This window comes from Seriola aureovittata, chromosome 2 (genome assembly GCF_021018895.1).
Source record: "Seriola aureovittata isolate HTS-2021-v1 ecotype China chromosome 2, ASM2101889v1, whole genome shotgun sequence".
In the NCBI taxonomy this organism is placed as follows: Eukaryota; Metazoa; Chordata; class Actinopteri; order Carangiformes; family Carangidae; genus Seriola; species Seriola aureovittata.
In genome coordinates, this window is record NC_079365.1 from 11,359,951 (window position 1) to 11,372,187 (window position 12,237).

Here is a 12,237-nt window from a genome sequence, read left to right on the forward strand (position 1 = left end):
AATGCAACATATGTGCACGCACACCGCCCCTCCGGGGTAGGGGAGGGTCGCGTCACGCCCACCCTCGGACTCACTGGCAGAAGGAGGACTATATTAGCCAGACCGAGATAAGCACGGGCAGACAGGGCTAGACACAAGATTCTCGTCTGAGCAGAAGATCCACTGAAGACACAGTTTAGCCAAAGAAAACAGCAGCAGTCATGGCACAAGGTAAGTTACACACAGACTTTTATTTATTTTAAAGCACACCATAAATTACCTGTGTTTAAAAAAAAACTGGAAACTCTTTGCTATTTAATAACAGTTTATAACTAACTAAATGGTTAAAAATACATAAATGTCGATTCAGTGACACAGTGTAATGTATTCAAGTAAGTTCCCCCTGGATTGTGCTTTGATGTTTTCTTCAAAGCATTTCCTAATATGGTTCTTTGTGTTAATATAACTTAAATGCTGCTCACTGTCAGTGTATTTTTATGATGAACTTTTTCTGTCAGTGACTGAGAAGTGAAAGTCCAGGAAGGTCAGGCTTCCACTGAAGTATATCATTGTCACTGTCATGCTGAGAGGGTTGCAGAGGTACAGTTGTCGCAGCCTTCACATATCATCACCCTGAGTTGGTGGATTGGGTGCTCTTTCAAGCAGACGTTTCATCAGACATCTGAAGTCCAGTGCATTTGAAAAATGTTACACCCTCATGTTTGAACAGATTATTGTTGCCCTGGGACCTTAACATTTACAATAACAGCTGAGAGCAGTTGGAGCCTCCACCGTTTAACTGCTGCTATCTTTACAAGCGCACACACTGCACCCTACAAATAGTTTGCTTTAAACTCTTGTAAAGGCATTCAAAACATCCCTGACCAGAAACTGGTCAAGCCTTCAGGTCTGCTCTGTATCACCTCTAAAAGTTGAAATTGCTGTTGACTTGTGAGTGAAGCATACCACAGATATCTAAGGAGGGCTGTTAGCCACTCTTTAGTAGAACAGACATACAGGTTTCTATTTTAGATTCAATGCATTTTTGTATGTGTGTGTGTGTGTATTGGATAACTGGAACCACCTAGTCTGAATCTTACAAGAAATGTACAGTTTTTGCCAGTTGGTATATTTTAATCTTCTTATTCACAGGAAAAGTCAGTCTGTAGGAGCAACTAAATACAAATATAAAGCAAAACTTGCTGGAAATCCTAGTTTTTAGAATAAACAGCACATCGATGAATCAGCGTCACCTGTTTTCCTACTGTTAAACATGCACAAAACATTCATTTTAAATTGAAAGTGCCTGTGATGAAGCTCTGAATTCAGCATGGGTGTTACCTGCAAGACTGAAAAGTTCTTTTTCTTCAGATGGGAGTTTGCATATTTATTTTTCCAAGGTTAAAATAGTCTGCCCAGTTGACATGAGTGGCATTTTGCTTTAATTTCCTTATTAGGCTAATGCTGGGCTCAGTGCTGCCACAGAGACGGTCCCTCTGCAGTGTGGGTCATGGTTGGTGGAGTGGGAGCGAAGCGTGGGTGTGTGCAGTATGTAAAGCTTAGTGAATAAGGCAGGGCCAAGGCTGAGGAAAGTCTCCCCCCTGCATTCATATTAGAGCACTGGGCTGCTACAAGTTATGTGACCCTATAGAATAAACTGTAAAACAATGAAATGTATTGAGTCTGGCTTGACAACACACATGCATACCAGCTGGCACTGTGGGTTGAGAGCAAATCCAAAGGAATTACGTCATTGCACACTTATTCTGTTGTTTCTGAAGATTTTGGGTTGCAGACTTTAGTATGTTAATTGTTTTCACATTGTGTAAGATGAGGAACCGTTTAATGGGGCTCTCTTACCTCACTTGAGTGTGATTTATGCAAAACTCCTCTGTTTTTCCAAAGAAAAAGGAGAAAAAATTGGAACTTCTGGGAACCATGTTAGATATTTATTTCTCCTGCTGGTTCTTCAATAAACTGTTAAATAGCATCTGTGCTCCAGTGCGATGCTCATACTTGATACTTGATGTTTGCACTGATCAAATGTGAGTTAAATGGCGGGTGAGTATGAACAGACTGAACAGTCCTCTGCCTACAACAATCTCCAGTTGTCCCGGGATAGTTAGCATTGTCATCTTTAAGGCATTTGCCCCAATTAGATACACTAACGTCTTCAATTAGGAACTGAGCAAAGGTCGAGTTCAGTAAAACATCAGAGCCCTGAGAAGTACTGAGGAATGATCCCTCATGGACTTCTTGTAAAACAGCAGGAAGTCTTTGCAGCTTAGTCTTTGTTTATTTAAGTCTAGCCCAGCCTTGACACCATCACTGCATTCTTGTTTCCAGGGTTTTTCTCATGTAAATGGGGAGATGTTAACCTCCTGACATGGAGCAGCCCAGCCAGTGGTTAGCCAGCAGCAGGAGGACTTTGAAGGCATTATATAGGAGGACCTTAAGTTTTCCTACAAACAGGAAATCCAAGGGTGGGAGTCTGTTAGTCACAACACACACTGGAGAGAGGAGGTGGTTGTGTGTTTGCACACCTCACAAGGAGTGACTGACTCTCTGTGTTCCCCTCTTGTTAAACTCATATAGAAAGCTCTATGAGACAAAATTATCTTTCCATAAATGACTGTGAGTGTCCTGCAGTCCACGGTCCAAAGTCCACAGAATGTGTAGTGGCTTTGAAGATGAAATAATGACAAACATTTAACCAAGCTCCTTTTAAAGTCACTCAGGAAAGTGAAGTCATTATGAAATTGAATTTGTGGAAAGGAAATAAATTCACTTTTCAGGAAAAAAAAAAAAAAAAAACACATTCACGGCCACAACATGAGGAAATCTAGAATCTGATTAACTACGGTTTCCTGGATAATTGACCGCAAGTCTGCTGTAAAAATACATTTGTAATTGTTACACCTTGTAAACATCCCTCATCCTACACCAGCTATACATTTTACAACTTGCACTTCACCAAGACTTTCTTGTGGCATTTTTAAGTGTTTCATAAGCATATACATCATCTTCCTGTTAAATTAAAAGAAGAACCAAGGCACTGACTAAGGAGCTAAACACAGATGTATATACTTTACAAAGTTTCAGTGGTTATACTGAAATACTTTTTAATTGCTACAGTCTGTTGTCAAAGTGAAATTAGCAGGAATCATTTGTTTATCATTATCTTTTGTTTCATCAGTTATTCGTTCTGTACCTATGGTAGGTTTATTGGAATGTGGGAAGAAAGTGAAACACATTGCTATTGCATTACAGATGTTCTGTGTTAAGGCCTCTTTTTCTTGGCATCTGGTATCAGACCCTATGCTCATCCTGATGTTCATCCTTATATTAGTGACTCTCCAGCTTGTCCATGGCTTCTTTCTGGTTTGTTAATGTCATGTTGTCTTTGGGTAACAAACCAATCATGGCCTTCGGCTTTGTTTTAAAGAGAACTATAATTTTACCCCCTGGCCTTTTGTCCGAGGAAACTCTTCCCTTGGTTTCAAGGTTGTAAGATTTAGCTCAGTGTTTATTTCTCTAAATAGAGCAACACATTTATAACAATTGTAGAAAATTGCAAGAATTCTTACAAAACCTACTGTAACACACTGAATAATAGAACAAGTATTTCTCTAGTTACAGTCATGGTAGTAACTCACATATTTCATTCATAAGAATGATACTTGATGTGCATTTACTTTACATTTTGAATAACATCAATCTCTTTTATTGGGTTATATTTTAGTTTTTTTTTTCTTCTTCTTTTAAGCTCTGGACATTGAACGCTGGAACCTGGAGTGTGAGTTTAACAACACCGACCATCGTACTGAACTCAACGGTGTAGATCGTCTGATCGTGAGGAGAGGACAACCCTTCACAATCAGCCTGTATCTTCGCTCTGCAAGCTATCAACCAGGAGTCAGCTCTCTTGACTGTGTTGCAGAAACAGGTACTACTCTCTTATTTTAAAATAACACTTAATAACTGCATTCAGCATTTTATCCAACAGTGGTTTAAGGATTTTTAATATAGATAGAATATAGATAGATATCCCATTTTTTCCTTATCGATATCTATTCCGATACCTGAACTTGTATGTCCGAGTACCGATCCGATACCAATGTGTTAAAAAAATGTTTTCAACAGCTGTATGCTACCGTCCCTGTATGGATGTGATATAATTGCTGTCATTTTTGTATGGCATGGCTCAGGTTAAACCCTTTGTAAAACATGAACAAATACATGAATGTCATAGAATCTCTCTTTTTGTACTGCTCGTAGTGACCATGGTTACAGTGATCGACTGCTTCTATGGATCAAAACGCTTGGGACAGAGTTATTCTTATACAAAGGCTGTTCAAATAATTCACTTATAGTAATCAAGTAGTCTGCTTACAGTGTCCATTTTGGGTCTTATCTTTACAACATATGGAAAAAGAATTTAAAACTGTTGTAGCCTACCACTGCAAGCTGTCCAATGCTGAGGCTTTCCGACTTATTGCTGTGTATCTCACTCACTGGCTGCACCAATTAAAACAGAAACACTTAGTCAAAATGTAATAATTCTCAATAATTTATAGGTAGTAGCTAACCAATGGCTAAAGAAATCAATTATTCTTTGTTGCTCTTTCACAGTGGCTGCCAGTGGCTGTGCAGCACAACTTCCTGTGTAGGCCACTGTTTTAGGGCGGCAAGAAAGAATGGATTTTCTGGATAAGTGCCATTTTTTCTGGATGCTTTCAGATATTTTTGAAGTTTCTGTCCAATGGTTGATACTTGATTAAAACCTTTAGACTGAAAAAGTAAGTAAGCAGCACTTTGACAAGATGAAACATGTGTGTCATAATGATCTTATAATGAAAAGAGGATGAGGGAAAAAACACCGTAGTTACAGTATGTCCTCTCATTGAGAGGAAGGAAGGAAACAAGGTCATTTTTGTTCAGTGTATCTGCTACTGGCTTTTACATTGAGCTTCATTACATGAAACTGTACAATGTTCTGTTGTTGTTTCCATTGTTAACCTAAGCCTCTCCCTCATAGTACTGCCGGTGTTGATGGACTTTGCCGTTATTATTTGGAGCCCCAGACAGCTACTGCATTCCCATGCTTCTGCCGCCAGAATAACTTAGAGAGACACAGAAAATGACCCGACTCTTCTCCTCTTTTGATATCTGGATAAACTTCTCAAGTAAAGTTTGATAAGACAGCTGCTGCTTGCCCAAACTCTTTAAACAGGAAGTGTTGGTTGCCAACAGGAAAGCATGTGTATAATCACAGATAACAATATCAATCTTTGAAAGTCAAATACATTTGAATGGATAGGAGGAGGACTGTTCATCCCACCCAGTGAGAAATGATCAAACAACCTGCCTTTAGTTTACAAATGATTTTAAGTTTACATAATTCTAGTACTTGACTGTCAATGAGGTCGCAGAGTGAGACTTGAATCCCAGCCAGTTTTGGTCTTAATTAGGTGCCATTATACAGTTACACTGAACATGCATGATAAGATTCCTGGGATGTTTCAACTAAATGTAGCATGGTTAGAGAAAACAGTGAAAATGGCTTTATCCTGTGATTTTCCATTTCCCAAACACAAATATTTCACTAAAATCTCTTTGCTTCTTCCCACATGCAGAGCTATAACCATATTTACCACTGTCACATGCAGGTCCTCAGCCTTCTGAGCAGTATGGCACCAGAGCCTCCTTCGGTCTGTCTGCCAACATTGACACTTCCCGCTGGAGCGCCGCTGTCATCAGCCCCCCTGGGGACATGGTGACCCTGTCCATCTGCTCCGCCCCTGATGCACCTATAGGCCGCTACACCCTGACCCTGGGGCGATCAGGGCGGATTGAGTTTATCCTGCTCTTTAACCCCTGGTGCCCAGGTGGGTAAACAGACCATACTTCAAGCTGTCATGCAGTGGATCCTGTGTGAGGGATTTTAGACTGCAAAGGGTTTTGATGATCATGTTTCATGCCAGAGTTAGATGGAGTTAGATGCGAAAATCGTCACCACTCTCATATCTATCTCGTAAATGTAAGGCTACACGAGCAGCTGGTTCGCTTAGTGTAGCATAAAGACTGGAATTGCCTAACAACATGCAAATGAAATATAACATGCTAATTAAGGAGATGTTTCCTCCTGTTTTCAGTCTTTATGCTAAGCTAAGATAACCAGATTCTCTTTAAGTAAAGTGGAAGTTTCAAATTTCATTGAAATGCAGTGACTAAACTCTTATCACCTGCAGGGTGAAAATATATGTGCTTTTAGTTTCCAGGGAATTAAGACCAACACTATACCAGTAATATACTAATTAGGACATGTATTAGAGCAGTCTCACACATGTTTGTTATGTTTCTTGGCTGCAGGTGATGCAGTATACATGGAGAATGAGCAGAGTTTGGCAGAATATGTCTTGTCACAGGATGGACTCATCTTTCGAGGCAGTGCCAAACATCCCATACCCCTGCCCTGGAACTTTGGCCAGGTACCAACACCAACAGCGATACTGTCAGCTTCACTTAATCACATGGGCATAGTCAACGAGGCCAGCCAACATTCTGACAGAGTTTATATTGATAACAGGGAAATAACCGCTTATCAAGTGATTACTGGTCCATTGCATAACTCATAACATACAGTAATTCCTGAACATTTGCCACAGAAATGAACTGACATGTTGATATCTGACACTAATCAGTGTTGTTCTGATAAATGAGGGGAGTGTTATCTTTTTACAGCCTTTTCTTCTGATACAGTGTAATTAGCTTGGCATTAGCATTAGCAGAGCATTATTTTTGACGAATGTCAGAATTAAGCATCTAATTTGCTGTGTGTTTACACCTGTTTTTATTAAAAGGTGAATAATGACAAACAACTGATGTGCAGTAATACTTTTTTTGTTCAGTTTGAAGGTGGAATTCTTGATGTCTGTCTGAGGATCCTGGATATGAATCCTAAATGTCAGAGGAATCCTGGCAAAGACTGCTCAGGGAGGAGAAATCCCATCTATGTGTCCAGAGTGCTGAGTGCCATGGTAAGCCAGATATGCATTTCTGATGCTTCGTAGATATCTCTATAAGTGTGTGTTACCAAAGAAATAAAATCTTGTATTTCCTATATTAAATATGTATATATTTATAGTCCTTTCCTTTGCCTGTCAGGTGAATTGTAATGACGACAGAGGGGTGTTGCTGGGAAAATGGACAGATGGTTACGAAGGAGGTGTGAGCCCCATGTTTTGGAGGGGCAGTCTGGAGATTCTGCGCAACTGGGACACACAAGCCTGTCAGCCTGTGCGCTATGGACAGTGCTGGGTGTTCGCTGCAGTGGCCTGCTCAAGTAAGATATGACAGAGCAAAGCTTGTTGGCCTATCACTAGAAAACACACGTGATTTGTCTCAAACAGACAACATAGCAACATAACACCATATATGTACACACACATTTATGATATAGGTTTTGCTCCTCCTTAGAGTATCACAACACGTATGTAAGTTATTTTTATACCCCGTCAGTTTCCAGAGCCCTTGGCATTCCCTGCAGAGTCGTCACCAACTACCTGTCAGCCCACGACAGCAACAGCAACCTGGTGATTGAACGCTTCATCAACGAAAATGGAGAACTCATTCAGTCCAAAGAAATGATCTGGTAAGTACACGTATGTTTTAGGTATGTAATATTACAGTAGGAGGCAGGTTTGTTTAGTATTAATGTACGTGGAATGTAGTAACTCTACATATTGTGAAGAAAAAAGGCACATACACTCGAAGACAAATTTATTTGTGTAAAGGAGATTGTCAGGACGACTGTGAATTACTTAAAAGTCACAGTAAGAAACTTTGAAAGCTGTTTAATTCGTATTTTAGTTTCTGTACTTTACCTCAAATAGATTTAATGAACGCTTTCTTGGGGAATAAACAGAACACTATTTAATCAGATGTACCTCCCATGCGTTTGTAACACCCCCCTGATTTCATTATTTATGAAAGGGAAATGATGTTTATACAAACCCTGAGAGTAGAGATTTACACATCAGAGGTTTAGTTCCGACTTAACTTAAGTCAGCCAGAAAGTGTAAGTGTAGGATCAAGCTGATGGTGTGTGTTGTATCTGTAGGAACTATCACTGCTGGGTGGAGAGCTGGATGACCAGGCCTGACCTTAAATCAGATTTTAATGGCTGGCAGGCCAGTGACCCTACACCTCAGGAGAAAAGTGAAGGTAACAACCGCTCTGCACCAGCGCACCCATGATGATATTTCTGTTCACCGAGGTGGATCTATAATATCAGTTGTCACATCCTCCCTCAGGAGTGTACTGCTGTGGCCCCGTCCCTGTCAGGGCCATCAAGGAGGGCGAGCTCATGTTCAAGTATGATGCCCCATTTGTCTTTGCTGAGGTCAACGCTGACGCCATCACCTTCATGAAGAAAAAAGATGGCAGCACATCAAGAGTCACTAACACTGTAGCCATAGGCCAGAAAATCAGCACAAAGAGCGTGGGCAGTGATGCCAGAGAGGACATCACTCATCTCTACAAGTATCCTGAAGGTAGAGAACACCACACCGTACGCTACTGTATATCATACATGTAGACAAACCTAACTTAAAGTATATTTCTCAGGATGTCAAAATATGCTTTTACCTCCAGTATATACAAACTTCCTCTGCATACCGGCAGGTCACACCAAGGTCACTTGCTGTGTAAATTCCTTCATTTCTTATCAGCATTTGTGTTCATCTTAATGTACATAAACTCAAGTCTTAACTGCCTTTGTTTAAGAAGGTCAGGTTTATGCTGCTTTACTCACACAGACCGTTTGACATGTTGAATATACTATGGAAGTCGAGTGTCCTGGATGGTAAAACTTAAATTTGGCAAATTTAAGACTTCTCTTATTCAGTGTTTGATTTCTTTGCATCCACATTGCTAGGTTCTGATGAAGAGCGGGAGGTTTTCAAGAAGGCCGACCACCAAAACAAGCTGCTCCACCAGCAGCAGAATCAAGGCCTACACCTCGCCGTCAAGGTGACGTCAGACATGAGGAAGGGCTGCGACTTTGACGTGTTTGCTGTGGTTACTAACAACACGCAAAGCGACAAGAAATGCCGCCTGGTGTTTGGATCCTGCGCTGTGTCCTACAATGGGTTCCTGGGAGGGAACTGTGGCTTTAAAGATCTGCTCAATGTAGAACTCGCACCAGGAGCAGGTAAGACACTTCACGGTGTGGTGTTCACATGCAGACGCTTTATACACTTGACGTGAGTTTTAAATGTGTTGTGTACGTTCCTCTAGAGAGGCGGGTTCCACTGAGGTTGAACTACTCTAAGTACGGTGGCCTAGTCACTGAGGACAACTTAATCCGGCTGGCAGCTCTGTTGTTGGACTACACCACCAAAGAGACAATACTGACAGTGAGAAACATTGTGCTGGAGAATCCTGAAATCAAAGTCAGAGTGAGTACAGTAACTTGCAACAACAGATATGGACGTTTTAACCAGTCTGGATGTATTATTATGGTACAACAATGGCAAAGAATTACATACACAATGTCCAGTTTAAGGCAAATTCAACCTACAATACTTTGTCTTAGCTGCATGATTGTATACTGTGAAATCAGTGCCTCTTCCTGTGTATTCAAAGAGCTTTGGCCAAGCAAAACTGTATTGTAACTACATTGAGACTTTCATTACCTAATAACGCAAGGTGGCTTTGCTCTGCAGATCCTGGGTGAACCCAAGGAGAATCGAAAACTGACTGCAGAGATCACCCTCCAAAACCCGCTGCCAGAGCCGCTGGAGAACTGCTGCTTCAGCATCGAGGGGGCCAACCTCACCGGGGGAAACGTCATCTCTGAGAGGTATGAGTGTCTCGTGATCCAGCTTTTGAGTTTGCCCTTCTTCTCTCACACAGAGCGCCAACTGACCAGACATAAATTAGAAACTGTGACATTTTCCTCAGTAGACCTCAATTTCTCCCTTATTCAGTCATTTGAATATTTTTTTCTTCAAGACAAAGAAGCAGAAAAGAAACAAAAATACATACCAGGACCTTTGTACATCATATGATCCTGTGTGATGGAAATTTTCATCACCATTTGAATTCCAAACTATGAGATATGTATTATTTGGTTTTATGATTTCTTGTCCTGGTCACGGTCTTGTCCAGATGTCTGGCTGGATGCGCTGCTGTTTAGTCAGGACAGGAGCCCACTGGTAAAGAAAACATGCAGCACAGGCGTTTACTGGAGCAAGCAGTGGATGTAGACAGAATGCACTGGATGAACTGCCCGCTTGTTATTACTCAACAATGAGCTCCCTAAATACTTTAATCTTATTCAGTGAGTAAAGTGAGGAGGAGCCAATCAAGTACTTTACTGTGTGCAGCTTTGGATGTCTGACTGCATGAACATGATGCATTTTCATGATCAGCGCTATTTTTTGGCCAGAGCTCTGGTAGATTAAAAAGTTCATGAAACACTTATTAAAGCATATGTCAAACCTTCACTCACCATCTCAGCACCATCTCCATAAATAGTCATAGCTGTCCTTGTCAGTGGTAATCAATTGTCTAAATATATTTATGCGATCAGTCGGAAGACTGTGATAAAGCCCCCCCTGCGTGTGTCACAAAATTAATGTTTAAATATTTATCCCACAGCCTGTCCTCCTCAGTGGGACCAGGGGAAGATGCCAAGGTGAAAATATATTTCACTCCCACCCATTCTGGGCTGAGAAAGCTGGTGGTCGACTTCGACAGCAACAAGCTGTGTCACGTCAAGGGCTACAGAAACGTCATTATTGGAAAATAGAGCTTTCCATCCTTTACTGTCCATTAGACAGCACTATTCTCACTCTTTTTCATTAGAACTGTTTATTCCTCCACCATTCTGCAAAGCACTCTTTTGCACAGTTTTTAACATATAAAATGTTTGTCTATTCTTACACTTTGCAAACTCATTGTATATTTCTGATTGCTACATGTGAATCTATTTTTATTCAGAGCCAAAAAAATTTTAACGAGACCTGAGAACTTTTTGTACTCATTAAGGCGAATTAAATATGTGCATGCAAAAGTTTTAAAGAGAATCTGAACTATTTCTTCTCATGCTCTGAAGTGATGAGTAGTATTTTAAGTACCATGTACTATTTTTAGACTTTCGAGGTGCTACAATTAAGAAAGCTGTTACACATGTCTCATTATTTTGTAATATTATTTCAACCAGCCACACTGCCGTCACGCAATCTTTGATGCTGTTTGACAAATGACAGAGCCTGAATGCAATGTGTGAGGTTTTTTTTTATTTCCAACAATCTGTATTTTTTGCACATTCTCCTGACAGAAAAACTAATGAAGCATCTGGACACAAGATCATTTAATAACCCTGCAGTGCCACTGCAATGCGAGGTGTTTTTCTTTAAAGAGCTTAGTAAACCCCTCTCCTGTCCAGTATAAATCCTTCACCACTGATCATACTCACTGAGACGAAACCTAATCTAGGTTATGTAATATTGCATGTATTTTCATTTTTCTGCCAAGTAGATCAATAAATCTTTCCTCCCTGTGCTCTATCTTTTGTTTTTCGTTTTTTTGCCTGTAGTTCTAAGCCAAAGGGACGGGAAAAAAATGGCACCCGTCTTTATCTCAATTTCCCTGTCTACTGTGACCCCTGCCCTCTGACCTACCCAGCCTTTCGTGGGAGTCTTAACACCTTCAGTGCCAGTGCCCTTAATGCCTCCAAATGACCAGAGGGGATGATACTGACTTTACAGTAAAATCCAAGTGTAATTGAGTGAAACAACAGCAGAAATGAAATAATTGGAATCTTGTTTTAGCACCTTTTGTAGCCACCGCTCTCCTACGGTGCACAGAGCCAGTGTATGTGCTGCTGGATGTATCCTCCGTCCTGCAGAGGACACTGACTACTGGCAGGAATAGTGTCTCAGCTGCTGCTGTTGTGAGCTCAACTACAGATGTTATTAAGGAATTATGCTCTTAAGGCAACGCACACTGTGTGGCAATTTTTCAGTGATTAAGATTTAGTGTCTAGTCAAAAACTCTTTTGTTCACAACAAAGCTGCAGTGCTACTCCGTACAAGTTGTGTTGGTCCTACAGCCTAAAACAAATCACCAACTTAAGGTAAAAAACATATTTTCCTATTACTACCTACTGCATGTGTATATGCAAGTATTTGTGCATGTGTGAATTAGTGAAGGATAAAGGAAATGCTGCTCTCTGCTGGTCAGAAACAA

General features: G+C 40.7%; 1 protein-coding gene across 1 annotated transcript; it reads left to right on the forward strand.

Moving 5' to 3' along the window:
• The first annotated feature begins 100 nt into the window (after positions 1–100).
• On the forward strand, positions 101–11,555 carry tgm2b (transglutaminase 2b). The gene is made up of 13 exons (XM_056398542.1): positions 101–210; positions 3,746–3,925; positions 5,649–5,867; positions 6,352–6,470; positions 6,891–7,019; positions 7,147–7,324; positions 7,501–7,633; positions 8,102–8,205; positions 8,295–8,534; positions 8,918–9,193; positions 9,280–9,440; positions 9,708–9,844; positions 10,645–11,555. Exons 1-13 carry the CDS (start codon positions 201–203, stop codon positions 10,793–10,795), a joined length of 2,037 nt encoding a protein of 678 aa, XP_056254517.1. The 5' UTR covers positions 101–200; the 3' UTR covers positions 10,796–11,555.
• Positions 11,556–12,237: the final 682 nt, after the last annotated feature.